Source organism: Dreissena polymorpha, chromosome 2 (genome assembly GCF_020536995.1).
Source record: "Dreissena polymorpha isolate Duluth1 chromosome 2, UMN_Dpol_1.0, whole genome shotgun sequence".
NCBI lineage: Eukaryota > Metazoa > Mollusca > Bivalvia > Myida > Dreissenidae > Dreissena > Dreissena polymorpha.
Window position 1 is genome coordinate 23,677,930 of NC_068356.1, and position 18,246 is coordinate 23,696,175.

The window sequence follows — 18,246 nt, forward strand, 5'->3', positions numbered from 1 at the left end:
TTTGACCTTGACTTTTGAATGACCTTGACTCCCCCCCCCCTCAAATTTTCTTTTATTTTTTTTTTGAAATATATATTAAATGACCACACACACACACATTATCCCCCCTCTCAATGATGGCTTACGTTATACTGTCAAGCACTTGAATAGTCGAGCGCTCTGTCCTCTGACAGCTCTTGTTAATTAGTAATGTACATATTTACAATATATAAAGCAAGGTCTGTGCTTTAAGAAACTATATAAATAAGTTCATACGAACATAAGCATACATTTATTTCGAGAATAAAATTCCGTTTTAGCTGTCAATATGCCCTTTAACAAATCTTAATGATTCAAGAATCAAATTTTTGAAAATCAAAGTGGACATTTCATTCTGGTTCTTGCCAAATTCGCCAATATGAATGTATCAAGAACTATAATAGTATACAATTTGTTCAGAGAGTCATGAAAATAAAGTGAAAATGTGTGGTGGTTCTGGTAGCGATTTTATTTCACTTGTGAGCATAGACAGTATATAATTCACTCTCATTTCTTTGATCATTTGTAAATAAAATCACTATGGTAGTAAGATTTAATTAATAGTTAGCATGGCATGCCTTTTTGTTTTTGTAAAAAAAATTCCATTTGGTAAACCTTTGATTAAGTCAATTATTAGAAAACTGCCTGAGAAGTTTGGTTCAAATTATGTACCAATATATTTTTTATTACTTAAATATAGCCTTTTTTCAACTTATTACATTCATTTCAGTGATGGATAACCTTTGAAATGTCCCAGGTAGAGTCTGAAAGTGATGACACATGTTGTAGAATGCTTATAATTCCTATTCGAACTTGGCCTATATATCAACTAATGCAACTGCTGACCAAGTTTGGTGAATGAGCGGATGAATACAATTGAATTAGAGTCCGGACAAAGTGATGCCTTCCGCCCGCCGCCCGCCCGCCGCCCGCCCGCCCGCCAAGGGGTTTCACATAATACGTCCCGTATTTTATACGGGCGTATAAAAAGTGAAACAACATGATACCACCATACATCACATTACAAAAACTGTATACAAATACGAATATTTATTTGCAGTCAGGCCACAGGGCCATAATACATAGTTTAATTTCATAATTATATAAAATAACCTGAATAGTTAAAGAAAACAAAGTCATATGATGCAACACGCATGCACTTTCGTAGAACAAATGCTGCTATACATTATAATACCACCAAAACAAGGATTACTTTATAATTAACTACCTATAACATGTAAGCATGCAAAATAGTAACATACTTATAAAGTAACCTAAGAATCAGTATTTTTATCAGATATAAATAAACAATGCAATACAAGCATGCAGAATTAAAATGACAGCTAATTTGCATGATAATTACGTAGTTGTTATATATTAGCATGCACATACACACATTTTGCAATCAAAAATATGTGCTTGTCATTTTCATCGGCCATTAACATATTGAACAAACCAAAGTTTCCATTTCATTCAAACACAGCGGAATAAACAAATCATATCTGTGTTATATAATGGGCACTGCATAAACACAGGGTACTCATCTTCTACATTATAAACATGTCGCATAAGACAAAATTTACAGTATCTATGATCACGTATATAACATACAACAAGAATATCAGTGAAACTGATGGATGCTCCCCAATGATGCGCTATGTCAATCTATGTGTTAATAACCACCTTAAAAAATTCTATTATTAGCCTCGGTGACATTGACCCCAGTGACCTCAAACCTCATCAAAAGGAAGAGGTCATGCAAGGTACCTACGTGCCAAATATGAAAGAGATCGTTAAAGTATTGAAAGTGCTATGAGAAACTGTGACAAAAGTGTGACGGAAAAATCTATTATTAGCCTTGGTGACCTTGACCCCAGTGACCTCATCAAAAGGTTAAGGTCCATGCAAGGTACCTACATGCCTAATATGAAAGAGATCGGTAAAGAATTGAAGGTGCTATGGGAAACTAGTGAGGAAGGACAAACTGGAAACTATATGCTCCGGCGAAATTGTATTTCGGGAGCATAACAATTAGGAAAAATATGAAAAATAACGAATTTCAAGAATAAATGCTACAACAGAATCAGGAACACTGATAATAAAATGGCTTTTGTAAGGTGCATGAAGACAGCGAAATGAATACTGCAAATCATACAAGTCACAGAACATATAATTGACAATTTTTCATAAATGATTCAGCTATAAAGGTGCCATGATGACACTATATCGCTCATCTGACTGTTGTTCTTGTCTATAAACTTGAACTCTCTTCCTGGCCATTTAAAAAAAGTGTTCACTATGAGCAAATAAGGACAAATTTGCCTGTGAGTTGGGTATAGCATATTTTGAAATTTACGGAGGAGGTGAACCAGACGATGTTTTATGCCAAATATATAAGCTTTCCTTTTGGTTGCCATTGCAACCAGATTTATGCATGGAATGCATTTCATTTAACAACTTTGAAAGAGGTTCATGAAAGAAAACTCGTGCCATGTTTCATTAAGATTGGCACAGAGGTTAGATGTTGTTTAAGTAAAAAATGTTGACCCATGACGGACCAAGACCATTCACAATAGCTCACCCTGAGCACTTTATGCTCAGTTGAGATATAAACACAAAACAATGATTGCATAATAATACATAGTATGTGTTTACTCGCTCAGTCTTTAAATAGAAAAAAGCATCAAAAGATGCAATAGTAAGTATTCAAAGTTCAGATGAACTTAAAATTATAGATCATTTAAGTATCACATTAAACTAACCCAGCTAAAGCAATTCTTATCTTTTTCATATGATAACTTTTTCTTCTTATTCCATTCATTTAAAAAGAATTGTAGGTAAAAGCAAAAATGTGACTGTGACATCTGACGACCAACCTTTTAATGCACTGTATAAAGCTGTTGAATTGTTCACATATTTCAGATTTTACAGATTCAAAGCCTTGAAGTCTGCTAGCTGTAAAAGCACTAGAACATTTGTGGGAGTAGCCATGGAAAATGTCATGAAAAAAATGTTCATTTTTATAGTATCCACTTTCTCTGTTTAGGCAATATTCTTGTAAATTACATGCAAAGTCATAAAACACGTCTTGTGGAGGGGTTTCTAAATAGCTATAGAGTGATAATGCGGGATCTTTTCTTCCTTCTGCCCCAGTCATGTGGAAACCATAGCAATGTCCATGGTCTGCACAGAACCAAAGAAATAATGTTGATGTTCCTCGAGCAGAAGTTTCAACTTTAGAATAATCTATTTTCATGTTTGAAGCCCAACTGAACCAAAAATTAAAAAAAACTGTTTGATCCATAAACCTAGCCTTATTGTGGCGAGTTTTATACATCTCATTTTTAAACTGGCAGTAAGAGGAAAAAGTGCAACTAGAATTCATAACCATAGATACAAATTCCCACCCTATTTCATCTCCTGCTGCTGTATCCCTACTTAATACATGTAAACAATCTAAGTCCCCTTCATCCCAAAGAATTCTGCATGGCTTACTAATTGAATTATAGCATTCACGTATATGAATGTCACATTTTACAGGTGCAAAATTTAATGTCCTTTGTCTTTCGTGTATGGTCAGTCCATTTTCACTGTAATTATCGTCATCTTCTCGCTTGAGCCAACCGCTTCCACAGGGACCGGTATTGTCTGGAATATCTGGAAATAATACAGGTCCTTTTAGGCAGCCATCTGAACATCGAACAAGGTTAGAATCATTCCACTGATCACGTTTTATGATATTTTTCCTTAACTCATTATTGTCTTTAAGTCTGGGAGAATGTTTACTTCTACACTTAAAATTCCAAAGTCCAGATTCCTCATTGAAGTTATTGTATGCAGCAGTACTTAATGTAACCGAAACAGGCATTTCATCATCAATATTGTCATCAAATAACTGCTGTTCTTCATCATCATTGTTATCAATATTTGTATGAATTAAATCTTCCCACATGTGAGTATATGATTTAAATAAGTTTAAGTGCCTACAAACCTTCGAATTTAGTAAAGTACTTATATTTCTCTTATAACCAACCAGACAGGCCAAAAACAATATATTCCGATCATTTGATCTTGGGGCATACAAATAGAAAATGGTCAATATATAAGATAATAATTTCAAACTAGCACCTTCCTCAAATTACCCTAACCACATATATAATATATATATATATATATATATATATATATATATATATATATATTATTTATTTATTTATAGAACATTAACAAGGTTAAAATTCCTCTGATTAAGGAACTTGCCCACTAATATTGTTTATTATAAGGCAGGAATATCTCACCGGTCCAGGGTTAAGTTCAACGTCATTTGAAAGAATAAGAAGAAGCTGTGAAGTGTCTACATCTTGTTGGGGCGTCTCGTCAGTGTCTCGTTGGAAAAAGAAGTGGGATGGCACATTGACTTTATCTTCATTTGCGGCGTTGTCATCTTGTTGGGGCGTCTCTTCAGTGTCTCGGTGGCAATGGATGTTGGATGGCACGTTGATTTCATCTTCCTTTAATAGAATAACCCTTCCTTTAATACAATACTTACTAGACAAACAAGACTATTGCCAAGCAATGTATGTCCCCTACAGGTTCCACCATTATCAGATTTTTTTGGATTTTTTTTTCATTATATATATTTGTTGCCATATCAACCAGAAATTTTGATGAGGAACAAAATGAAATGACGTACATAATGTCCATATTGCCATATATCCATGTTTCAAGAAAAAATATGAAGAACTTTTAAAGTTATCGCAGGATCCAGAAAAAGTGACAGACTCACAGAATGACGGACACACAGAGCGCAAACCATAAGTCCCCTCAGGTTAAACTGTTAGGGGAGAAAAAGTATTATATTTTTTCATTCAAAATCTTAAGAGTATATTTACATAACATAAAGCTATACAACAATATGTGTTCCATTTAAAAACCTGATTGAAAAGTGTGTCAGGCCTATCAACTTTCCATGATGAATGCTTCGTTATAAAATGGTCGAGCAGGGCATCTTCAGATGAACAGCACACCCTGCAGTTTGGGCAATTGTAGCAAGGGACCTAAAAAATACCACTCAGCCTGAGGATTCTAAAATCGCATCTAAGTAATATTTGTGAACAACTCATGGAAATTGAAACAAAACAAAAACATGTACCACAATTGGTTCATACTTTAGAACATCTTTACATTATAATGAATTCAATACAGGCCCAGGACTGGTCCTGAAAAGCTTGCACATGGAAGACTTACATACACCAAAACCCCGCTTAACAGGTTATTGGTGATAATCAATTATACCTGAATTGTAAGAATACCAGCTATTTAGACTAATTTTATAAGGTTCTTTGTGTCGTCTTTAAAGCTTGGTTTTACTGTATTTGTAGAACATCTAAATGACCATACATGAAAGGATGAATGTGTGTTTTAAAGGATCTTCTTGAACAAGTTTTGTTTATCTGACAAGAAAGAATACTTTCTGTCATTGATTTACCTGTTTGTTCTTCTTTTTCGTCATGGTAGGTTTCTCCCTTTTAACCTTACCAGTCTTGACTTCCATCTTCTTGCGTTTCTGAAAAGTTATTATGCTATCAGTCCATATTACCAGTACAAATGCTACAAATTACTACCGGTTATATAATTTGAAAAGCGTATACCTTTGAAGATGATTTGAAATAATGTGAATACATCCCTTTCATTAAATTCATTCTTTTTAATGAAAACATAAAATTTGTTTATAGCATTGTGCCATGCTATCAGATCAATTGGCATGCTACAAATATAGTGTCATATAAACAGGGCAATCATTGTCTTTCATGCTTGAACCAATTACTATATTATGATACATACAAATAGGACACAGATGAATCAAACACACATTCTGCTGATTTATATTAAAACCAAAGTAATGAAAATACCTATGAAAGAAATATTTATGTAAATTGTCAAGATGGAAAGTGTTAAAAAGTATGGAGCATATCGTCATAAAATTAGTACCAAGCATAAGCCATTCAACTTGTATGCAGGCAGGAAAACAGCCACATCTTCAGTAATGTCAAGGTAAACAAATCCACTGCAGCATGACCTTTAATGCATGACGAAAAAACAGGATCATTAATGCAGTGTCTGTGAATGCATAATCATGTAAAATTAATATTCATTCAGGCTAAAAATTGCCATCCAGTAAAAAAGGGAAACTATGTCTGAACTATATTTTTGTTGTCCCGGACAATATTGGACGACCACTAATTCCAATGACCGTCAATATAAAACTAACAAAACGATTAAACCTATTTGACATGAAACTAACAAGAGAGTTACTGCAGTAATAGCATTCATGCAGCAAGTTTTAATATAAAACAAGAGCACCGCATAGCGGGTGCCATGCTCGGCTGCAAAAGCTTGTCAGAGTGATCTTGATCTTTGACCTAGTGACCCAAAATGGGTGTGGTGTGTAGAACTCATCAAGGTGCATATACATATGAAGTTTCAAAGTTGAAGGTGGAAGCACTTTGATTTTAGAGCCAATGATAAGGTTTTAGCACGACGCCGGTGGACGACGAGCAGGCTATGACAATACCTCGGGTTTTCTCCGAAAACAGCCTCGCTAATAAATATTGTTGGGGTGTCTAAAAATAAAGCAACAATGAGTGCCTTATGTTGGCATATGTTTATGTTGTATGTAATTCCATTAAGAAAGGTGATTTTTATGAAACTACTTAAGAATGCATTACATTTATGTATATATAGGTAAACAACAGCTGTCACCATAGGATGACTTATGCCCCCTATAAACGCTTGATAGAAGTTATGAGCTTTTTTCGAAACTTAAACACAGATTTCGAAACCTAAACGCAGACCCTAAGTTCAAGGTCAAGGTCACAGGGGTCAAAATTTGTGTGCGCATGGAAAGGCTTTGTCAATATACACATGCATGCCAAATATGAAGTTGCTATCTGAAGCGACATAGAAGTTATGAGCATTTTTCGAAACCTAAACGTAAAGTGTGACAGACAGACTATATGCCCTCCTTCGGCGGCATAAAAAGATGTGCCAGAAATTAATGACTTCAAGGATATAATACATGTAAATGTTAACAAATAGATTTTTTTCAACGAAAGCAAAAACAACAAAACAAAATGCACCAAACAAGCTTCCTATTCCTTGATAACATGTATAAATCTGCATTTATTTACTGTGCTTTCCCTATCAGTATTTTATGGCTATTTATTTCACACATATTTCACTACCAGTAACATGATGATGAATAAAAACAAGAGCACCGCATAGCAGGTGCCAACGCTCGGCTGCAGGTGCAGTTTCTTTTTTTTAAGAGTTCACAGTGATCTTGACCTTTGACCTAGTGACACAAAAAAGGGTGTGGCATGTATAACTCATCAAGGTGCAGCTACATATAAAGTTTCAAAGTTATAGGATGAAGCACATTAAACATTGTGGCATTTCTTTGTTAACTGAAACAATTAACACATGCATGTACATGCAAACAAAAATTTCAACAATAACAAATGCACCAATCAAGCTTTATATACCTTGTGTGGCATTTCTTTGCCAACTGAAACAATTTACACATGCATGTACAGGCATGGCATAAGTGCAAAACCTCATCCACCAAAGTTGACTATTTTGAAAAATAACAACAATTATATAATAATATGCAGAAGACAACAGAAAGGAAAGATGTCCTCAAAATAATAACACTAATATGGTCTTTTACTTATATTTTACTTTCAAAATAGGTTTGGTTGTGGGTTTTTTTTCAACAAAAAAAAACTTGTTTCAAGAATTAGTAGGACATTTCCACAATGAAACAGTGAGGGTTATCTGAAATTAACAGTATTTTTTACCTTCTTTCCATATCTTTTGACATTTCTGGTTGCAGACCTCTTAGCTCTGGCTGTGACAACCTGAGAATGAATTGTGTGTGTGAAAATATGGAAAACAAAATTATATAAACTAACTAGTTTATTTTTTATACAATTACAGAATGTTATGTTCTGATATAACTTAATGGTTATGACATCAACTCTATGGTCTGGCTTTCACACAAAGACATCTGTTGAACTTTTCATGTTTACCACTTAATGACAAACAATGCTCTTTGATGATTAAAGGCATTGCTTTAAAAGTATAGGACCTGCAGTCCAACTATTGCCTTACAGCTACCAATAATGAAGGGCATTATGGTGCTGATCAGGGGCAAAAAGGCGAGGCTAAAAAAGAGACATGACAGGGTGCCCAGCTTTACGGCTCTAGACATAACATTAATTATAGGCTGTAACAAGCCATATGAGCAATCAATACTGGATTGCAATCACTTTATAAATGTTCATTAAGAATGATGAAATATCTGTACGATTAAATGCATAGAAAAGTTACCGTTATTTTATGTGTCTGAGGCTTAATGTCCCTGGGAACTGGTACTTCACTTGCATCCACCTTGTCTTGAATCTCTGGTTGAGCTCCCTACAATTTATTTAACCATAATACAGGTATTATACTTTTTTTAAACGGCTTATTTTAATCAAAAATATAAACATTACAGCAAAATCAAATTGTTATGAATATTTGTAGGTGGAAGCGCTTTGATTTTAGAGTCAATGTTAAGGTTTTAGCCTGACGCAGAATTGCAGTTTTGTGCATAAATCACATTTGCTTATGGCTCATAAATGCAGTCCACTTTGTTGTAGCACTAAACTCACAGTCTGCACAATATCCGAAAAGAGTGCTATGGTGCTGTCATGCTCCTGAACCGGTACTTCCGTGGCTGAGAGAGCTGGCCATTCTGTAGGATCTTGAACAGCAGCCTCCACACACAGCTGGTTTGGCAGGTCGTCATGTATGGATGCTAAACACCTCCTAGCCCCTTCAGCACTCAGATGTAGTCCATCATGGGACAAGTACAGGGACTTCTTAAAATTAAATTTTGATTATTGATAGTTACCGTACTAATTTGTTTTAAACATAACTAAGATATTAAAGCAGCAAATTAAATGAACTGGTTTCCCTCAACGAATGAAAAAATATTTTAGTTTCAATCAATTAGAGTGTACAACTCTGAACTGACCAAAATGATCATCCTGACAAAACTTATACAAGAACTTCTAAAAAAATGATAATACATTTCATTAACTTCCATATTACAGCACAGACAGATATCTTTAATTATGGGGCTTTACTTCTAGAGCTGAAACCAACAAAACGTGCAAGTGTACCACCACAAAGTAATACATCTATTTTAAAATTCATGATATTTCATGTAAAAGTTATTAAGAAACCAGTAATTGCAACAAAACTGCTCAATGAGTCAATTTTCACCAATTAAGGAGGCATATCTCTTGAGCAAAGAAGGATGTCTGAACAGAATTTGGGATTGGTCCACCGCAGTATAATGATGCATATATTTATTTTAAGTTTCATGATGATGAAATTCCATGCAACAGTTGCTGAGAAACTTCCTATTTCACTCTAGATCTTTCCCTATACCTGTTTAGTTGCTGCATAGTCCATGTATCTCACAGAAGGCACATGGTGACTCAGTTCCCACAGCATGCTGTTTGCGCTCCTTATCCACTGGCAGTAGTTCCTCAACTGTGCCCCTGAGAGTGGCCATCGGGGAAACATTCTCACATCAAAATCACGTGGAAGAATCACGCAAAGCACCACGTGTATTTCAGTGCACACACTGAATACAACATCAAGGATCTCAGTCACACAACTAAAAATAACAAGCAAATTCATTGAATTGATATACCCTGCCAATATGCTTCTGGACAAAAAAGTGTTATATTTGACACTAAAGAAGCATTTTTTAAGAAACAAAGGGCCATAACTCTGCTATTAACAGATGGTGTACGATGCCATTTGGCCTGCAGCATCCTCTTATCCATATATATACTCATACCAAGTTTCAATGAAATCCGCCAAAGCACTTCCAAGATATGGCTCTGAACACAAAAGTGCTGGACGGACAGATGGAAAGACAGACGGACAGACAACCCCAAAACAATATCCATCCTCCTATGGCAAGGGATAATAAGGTAATGGTATTAGTTGCTCATTGTATTATCTTCCCATCACAAACAATTATTAAATAGAGATGTGTTCGTCAGAAACACAATGCCCCATATTGCGCCGCTTTGTATTTATTTTTTTACCTTTGACCTTGAAGGATGACCTTGAACCTCCACCACTCAAAATGTGCAGCTTCATGAGATACACGTGCACACCAAATATCAAGTTGCTATCTTCAATATTGAAAAAGTTATGGCCAATGTTAAAGTTTTCAGACGGACAGACGCCATATATTTGACATTTGACCTTGAAGGATGACCTTTCACCAATTAAAAATGTTCAGCTCCATGAGGTACACAAGCATGCCAAATATCAAGTTTCTATCTTTAATAATGCAAAAGTTATGGCCAACGTTGAAGTTTTTTTCCCGACGGACGGACAGACTGACACACATACTGACTGACGGACAGTTCAACTTCTATGTGCAACCCTACCGGGGGCATAAAAAGTTACAAACAACTACAAAAATATTTGAGAAACTAACTTATTTTATTTCATTAAAATGCCAATCCAAAAAAATCTAATAAGAAAGTGATACTAAGTTGATCAAGCTCATTTTTATTCATGCTGCTAAGCTGTTCAGTGGCGGATCCAGGGTTTCTAGTTAGGGGGTTGGTGTGGACATTCAATAATACAGGCCAATGTAAAAGCATAATGGTGTAGTGGATGTGGTGTCCGCCTAGTGATAGGGAGTTAGGAGGTTCTCATTATCTTCTCCATAAACACCAAGTTCTGGTTCTTCCCAGGAACAGACTCGAGTGTCTCAATAAGCATAGTGCGTTCCCTGCAATAAAGATAAGGTAAAAAGGTTAAATAAAAACTAAAACTGAAAAATTACTGTTCAACATACCGGTAGAAATTGCTATCCTTGCAGCAAACATCGTTAGAGCCAAGATGCAGGTACAATATGTCGTAACAACCTGACATCAGCTCTTGATGCAGCAGCTTTCTAAAGCCCTTCCGGTCAGACACATACTTTGCACCTGCATAGTAAAATAAGATCTTCCATTTGGAATTGGTTTTCATTTGCAATAATTTTTCTTGAGTTGTCATTTGTTATTGAATATTATGAAAAATAGTCATCATTGCTATGTTCGAGACAAGCAAGCTTATCTTTGTTAATATTTATCTCACTTGTTCTATGTTGCGTCAAATTTCTGGATTTGCAATCTTTTTCCCCATTTTGGTTACAGCAGAAAGGGTATTTTGCTTGATTCCATAATACATGTTTTATCAGTGTAATAATATACATGACGTGTACATGTAAATACCATGAAACTGTTAGGGTAAAATATCTTTTTGGGTATTGAAGCAATATTCAGTGGAGTTTTAAGCATTTCTTTAAAAACAAGAGATGCGTTTGTTGGAAACACAATGCCCCCTATTGCACCGCTTTGAAGCCATGTACATGTATTCAAACTTTGACCTTGAAGGATGACCTTGACCTTTCACCACTCAAAAATGTGCAGCTCCATGAGATACACATGCATGCCAAATATCTAGTTGCTATCTTCAATATTGCAAATTTTGACCTTTGACCTTGAAGGATGACCTTGACCTTTCATCACTCAAAATGTGCAGCTCCATGAGATATACATGCATGCCAAATATCAAGTTGCTATCTTCAATATTTAAAAAGTTATGGCCAATGTTAAAATTTTCAGACGGACGGAATATTTGACATTTGACCTTGAAGAATGACCTTGATTTTCACCTTTTACCACTCAAAATATTCAGCTCCAAGAGATACACATGCATAAAAAAAAATCAAGTTGCTATCTTCAATATTTAAAAAGTTATGGCCAATGTTAAAGTTTTCGGACGGACGGAATATTTGACATTTGAACTTGAAGAATGACCTTGACCTTCACCTTTCATCACTCAAAATGTTCAGCTCCAGGAGATACCCATGCATGCCAAATATCAAGTTGCTATCATCAATAGTGAACAAGTTATGGCCAATGTTAAAGTTTTCGGATGGACGGACAGACGCCATATATTAGACATTTGACCTTCACCTTTCACCACTCAAAATGTTCAGCCTCAGGAGATACACATACATGCCAAATATCAAATTGCTATCGTCAATAGTGAAAAAGTTATGACCAATGTTAGTTTTCGGACGGATGGACATATGCCATATATTAGACCTTTGACCTTGAAGGATGACCTTGACCTTCACCTTTCACCACTCAAAATGTGCAGCTCAATGAGATGCACATGCATGCCAAATATAACGGTGCTATGTTAAATATTGAAAAAGTTATGACCATTAAAGTGTTCGGACGGACGGACAGACTGACAGTTCAACTGCTATATGCCACCCTACCGGGGGCATAAAAACAATTATTTGGTACACAAAGCTTCAAATAAATATTAAAATTAGCAACCTTTCCAAAGGCAGCAACAAACACTGCAGGGCTAGATTGAACTTTACCGGTACGCAGTTGTTTACAACCATCGACAAAGCGGGGGTTTGGGGGCAGTAGCCCCCGATACTAAAGAAATATATAGGATAAAAGGATAATAAGGTGTTGCGTAAGTTGTTATGTGTTAGGTGTTAAGGGTTAGAGTACGCTGTTTGATGTTAAGTGTTGCGTACCGGTAAAGTTCAATCGTCCCCACTGCAGTATAAGACAGTAGCTAAAATAATTATGCCAACGCAAAAATCATCAAAAGATTATGGCGGCAATTTATATAGACTATTTAAGACAGTAAAAGGGGTAATATAAAGCAGCATGCCACAGAAACATGTTGGGTCTCACACTCAACTATAAACAGTTAAAAATTATTCACCAGATACGGGCAGAAAGTCAATCCTTGCATTTGGAGGACATGCAGACTTCAAACGATGGACATTGGAATCCCAGGCAATAAGAACACGAACATCGCTGCTGCACCAGACATGTTCTTCACCTGAAACAGAATAAACGGCTCTAGGAGAAGTGCCCCCCGGAGAACTGCCCCCCCCCCAAAGATTTTTCACTGGGCGGAGAACTGCCCCCTCACTCTTTTTTTATAGGGCGGAGAACTGCCCCCCTGCTGATTAATAAGGGGCGGAGAACTGCCCCCCTGTCAGAATTGATGACCCGGAGAAGTGCCCCCTAATTAAAGAAATTTCGCGGCTATATATAAAACGAGTATTATAATGACAATAACGCCAGTAACTTTCTTGCTATTATGTCTGGAAATTGAGTGAAATTTCAAAAGTAATATAAAGTTGTACAAGTATTAAAGTTATAAAACGGCAAAAAAATACCTGCCTCGGCATGGACGTCGCCATCTTGATAATCACGTGATTTTCGTCTATGTTAACAAAGAAAAACAAATCACTTTTTGCTAATAAAAAGTTTTCGCGGCTGAATTATTTGATATTTTCCCCGTAATCAAAACAAACAATTAGCATGCAATTTAATCCATCCGTATGCAAGCTGAAAACAATAATTTATTTGTTTGTTTTCGCCAATTACGGATTTGGACGGTTCAATATAATAAACCCGTATGCCGCTTTATTCAAAGCTAACAAGTTCTTAACAATTAAGGTCGATCCGGTCTACCAATTAAAAGATCGCGGTGCTTATCGTTAACGGTAACAAGTTCTCTGCCTGCCTAATTAGCTGCTAATTAAAGCAACTGTTACCGATTTTGTTTGTTTGGCATGTCGACATGATCTGCTCAAAATGCTAACTGTTGCAGATTGTATGTATGTATGAATGTATGTTTTGAACGTTTATGTAAGCATGTATATATTTTTTAATGTATGTCTGAATGTATGTATGTATGATTGTAACTGTGAATGTATGTATGCATGTAATGTGTGTATTTATGTATGTTATTTTGTATTTCACATGAATTAACTAAACAACATAAATAAATTGATTATTAATTCGACTTCACTTTACTTTTTTCTTCAAGTCAGCTAAATTATTGCCTTTGCTTTGCCTATTAATTTACTTTTTTATACGTTTAGTTACGTTTTTTTTTCCATGGGTCAATACTATCTTTATAATGTAAATTAATTCCGATGTAACTTTTCCTCCATAAGTACTGAGTTGCACGTCTATATATAGTTGCGACACATGGCCAGTATTAACATGCACGCGTTTCCTGTGTGGATCTCGACTATGTTTCGCGCTCTTATTAAAACACGACTTTTACATGGCATTCATGTATAGTGAGTGGTGAAGATGCGTACCAAGGGCCTTAAACAGTATTATCACATGCCTCTAGACAATTTGTGTTATTCAGTTCGATAAATGGCATTATACTTGTACTTAAATTAATTTGTTACCGGATAAAATGTGTACGCCGATAACGTAAAATTACCCGTAAGTATTGTTTTCACTACGTAACTAATAACTAATATGACACCGGGGGGGGGGCAGTTCTCCGCCCCTACAGATTTGATGGGGGGGGGGGGCAGATATCCGCCCACTCCTATAAATATGAGGTCGATTTACATCGACCTCATATCGTTTAACGTTATTTTGCAATAGCATCGTTCCGACATGAATTCATGTCGGAAGCTTTAACGGTATCAAATTCATATAACAGCACAGAATAATCATGCAATAAATTATTAAACATAAAATATAAACATTATTTTACTAATTGCATTAGAAAAATGTTTATACAAACTTACAAGTAATGATAGTCCAGACCTTAAAACACTACCACTGTTCAAATTCCATATTGTTGCCATATAGCACTGTGTAAATTGAAAGTTGCATAATGTTACCTCATTGGTCGGTTATAAATACATTGTTTCTCTATGTATAGTATTCGATTTAGACGAAAATAATAACTTACGTGGAATGTCATATTAGTTTTCCATTAAAACTTTGATCTTGCTGTGTGTGTTTATGGACGTTATTAATTATGTTATACTTATTTTTGTATTTCATTAAGAATTAGAACGTGTAGCCCTTTTTGTTAACTGTTTTTAGCAAACGATTCGCGGCTTAATAAGACACGGAAAATAGTTAAAGCGACACTTTCATTTAAAGGTTTAATGTGAACAATATTAAATGAAACCTTTTTTGGTATTAATATATTTTATTGACATGTTAAATTCGATACTTGAAAAGGTGTTTAGTCTTTAAAAAGATGTCGCTGATATTGTTAATTTCAAACTGTTAATATGCTTAATGTTGTGTAAGAAATTGAATAGTTTCACTGAGTTTTATTCCCGCCTAAAATCCGATATCGTAAAACGCGCAACGGTTAAGAATAAGGTCTAAATAAGTTTAAGTATTCAGATCTGAATATCAGCAGCTGTGCCAGCTGGGAGCCCCGTTTTGGCTTTAACAACCGCAAGCGAAACAACATACTTTTTTAAGTCTTGCACTTAGACTCCATGATCACAAGTATAGGTCCCTGCTGTGGCGTATGACACCATAGTGTTATTTAGTATTGGTCGGCACAGTATCTGATCATAACGAGACAATTGGTTTGTGCTGAACACAGGGGCAATAAAACCACAGATCTATCAAAAAACAAGATTATTGAGATATCTTTTATTGAACACCGCGATAAAAATGCTCAAACCACGGACTCTAGATTACACGGATAAGAAACATGGCAACATTCTCAGAATCATCACTGCTATATGTGTAATCACCTAACAATTCGTCTAAAAATAATTTATATATTTGAGTTGAAGACGATGTACTGTTGTATAAGTCTGAATAAACTATCTGTCTGCCTGTCTAAATCAAAGCCGTCATCGTCCCAGTGAAAAAAAATCTGATTTTGAATAGTTGAACATGATGCGCTTATGTCAAAATACGAAATGACCCGCGTAACACCGACCGTGATTTTCAAGAATCTTTAATAAATTGATAATTTAAGGTAAATAACATTTCATATAATTATACATAATTCCCTCGTTGATAATTAACAGCAAACGATGAATGTTTTTGACACCCATTTTATTTCAAGTATGCATGCAAAGCCGAATAAAATCGAGAGGGTCCGCTATATACGCTGTTTCATCATAAATTTAACACCCTTGCTGTGTTATAAACAAGAGCTGAAATAGTTAATTTATTAAGATTTATTTATAATAAGCTTTATTGATATGTTTCGTGAACAAAATACTACAATATATCATAAAAAATATAATAATCATGGCAAAGGAAATTCAATGGCCGGTTTCTAAACAAAAGCATAATCGCCAAGACCGTAGCATCAGTTCAGTGCGTTAGGAACTCGCGCTACTTTCTTCCGCCTTCATTCCTTAATTACTTTCGTTTTTAAACAATTTTTTTTTCTATCGTATACAGAATTCTATTCTCCTAAGCAAGATGTAATTTTTAAAACTGAACTCCAAATATAAACGCTACAAATTGGTATTAAGTACGAACATGTCAACCGTAAATCTAGATTCTAAAACTCCAAAACGGTATGATGTTTGCAAAAGTTAAAGTTATAACTCACCGGGCTGTCGAAATCAGAAGAACGCTACAAATTGGTATTAAGTACGAACATGTCAACCGTAAATCTAGATTCTAAAACTCCAAAACGGTATGATATTTGCAAAAGTTAAAGTTATAACTCGCCGGGCTGTCGAAATCAGAAGAACGCTACAAATTGGTATTAAGTACGAACATGTCAACCGTAAATCTAGATTCTAAAACTCCAAAACGGTATGATATTTGAAAAAGTTAAAGTTATAACTCGCCGGGCTGTCGAAATCAGAAGAAAAACTTAATATATATTTATATATCTGTTTACTACGTAACGTAAGCTTTCTAATGATATATAATTTGTCAAAATCGGCCGAGAAATGAAACTATAATTCAATAAAAGACGTGAGTGGGTACATCAAAATGTATAACCTCGGCGCTTCGCTGTACGCTAATTGTACAAAATCGATAGCCACAATACGGCAAAACGCGCGGTGGTAAAACATAAAATGTGTATTTCTTGTGTTTATCTCGCTATAAATCCATTAATAACAACGGGAATATACTAAAACGTATATTTTTGAAAGAGGAATTAATAAGCAACAAGATAACGTATAAACCAATAAAATCGGATGAATAGTTTTTGCATAAGATTGAATTTACTACAGTAAGGGTCAAATACTCGATTCATCTCCTAACAATATACACTCCGTGATACAACTGGTAGTTTTAACACACACATATAGGTTCCATTTAATTTAAGAGTACAGAAAGCTAAAAAGTGATGTGGTTTGTTGTACAACAACAATTGGTTATGTGTAACCTATTCAAAAAATAATTTCGTTCAAGATAATTCAATGTAATTCTATAAACGACAAACACACGAAGTGTGTTGTGTATGTTTATTTTTAAAAATGTACATAAGTGGTTTAAAAGCACAATTTTTACACATTTAAGAGGTAATCGCTCACATATATGTCTAATTAATGATAATTTTATGCATTAGCAAAGATTTAACGAGAAAAACTGAAGTTTTAGTTGAACTCAATTTGCTATAGGAAAACGACGGTAGCCGTTTAGACGTAAGCGGGGTAGCTTACGTCTAATTATTTGGACTAATATCCGCCTACTAAATTCTGACAGGGGGGGCAGTTCTCCGCCCCTACCGATTTGCTGGGGGGGGGCACCTCTCCGCCACCTTTAAAATAAGGGGGCAGTTCTCCGGATTCCAGAATAAACAAAAGGCTTCCCGAATCAAATCAAATCAAAATTTATTTATTGTCGGTATGAGGATAACAAAGGACATCGTTCCACGAACCCTGGGGAAGTTTAAAAACTCAAAATACAACACGACAACAAACAAACGCCCGAATTCAAATACAATCCGAACCTGGATTTTCCAAACAAGTTTAACAACGTTCAGTTTTTAAATAGGTAACGTCGCGAAATCAAATTACAAATTCTAAACGAGCACTTTCAAACGATTAAATGTCACGCAACGCGGTTCTCTTAAACTGCAACGTAGTCTCTGGTCAACAACAGCTGTTTTATAGTATGTAAGCTTTGGTCAGTATAAAATACTGACGAGAATAAAATTCTCTGGACTCTCTAAAAACCCTTGTTAAACAAGTTCAAAACAGAAAGGGGAGATCACCACCACTTACTATAGCCTATCCTCTCCCCTGATTCAAGATCAGTGTTCTGATTGGCCAAAATGATTTGGGCGACCGTGGAC

At 35.3% G+C, this 18,246-nt stretch overlaps 1 protein-coding gene and 1 long non-coding RNA gene across 2 annotated transcripts in view; both read right to left on the reverse strand.

The window, feature by feature from the left end:
* Window positions 1–1,053: 1,053 nt before the first annotated feature.
* LOC127866234 (uncharacterized) overlaps window positions 1,054–18,246 on the reverse strand; it is a 48,244-nt gene continuing 31,051 nt past the window's right edge. The window contains exons 2-13 of the mRNA XM_052406658.1: window positions 12,901–13,020; window positions 10,955–11,087; window positions 9,517–9,748; window positions 8,733–8,942; window positions 8,410–8,496; window positions 7,878–7,937; window positions 7,563–7,585; window positions 6,010–6,097; window positions 5,507–5,584; window positions 4,953–5,075; window positions 4,317–4,529; window positions 1,054–3,675 (exon numbers count right to left, since the gene is read on the reverse strand). Coding sequence (XP_052262618.1) covers window positions 3,595–3,675; window positions 4,317–4,529; window positions 4,953–5,075; window positions 5,507–5,584; window positions 6,010–6,097; window positions 7,563–7,585; window positions 7,878–7,937; window positions 8,410–8,496; window positions 8,733–8,942; window positions 9,517–9,748; window positions 10,955–11,031 — 1,272 coding nt within the window. The 5' untranslated portion in view covers window positions 11,032–11,087; window positions 12,901–13,020 and the 3' untranslated portion in view covers window positions 1,054–3,594. The remainder of the gene's footprint in view (window positions 3,676–4,316; window positions 4,530–4,952; window positions 5,076–5,506; window positions 5,585–6,009; window positions 6,098–7,562; window positions 7,586–7,877; window positions 7,938–8,409; window positions 8,497–8,732; window positions 8,943–9,516; window positions 9,749–10,954; window positions 11,088–12,900; window positions 13,021–18,246) is intronic.
* Window positions 11,286–12,489, reverse strand: LOC127866240 (uncharacterized). The gene is made up of 2 exons (XR_008042916.1): window positions 11,964–12,489; window positions 11,286–11,806 (listed from the first exon to the last, which is right to left on the reverse strand). It is a non-coding gene; the product is annotated as an uncharacterized LOC127866240 (long non-coding RNA).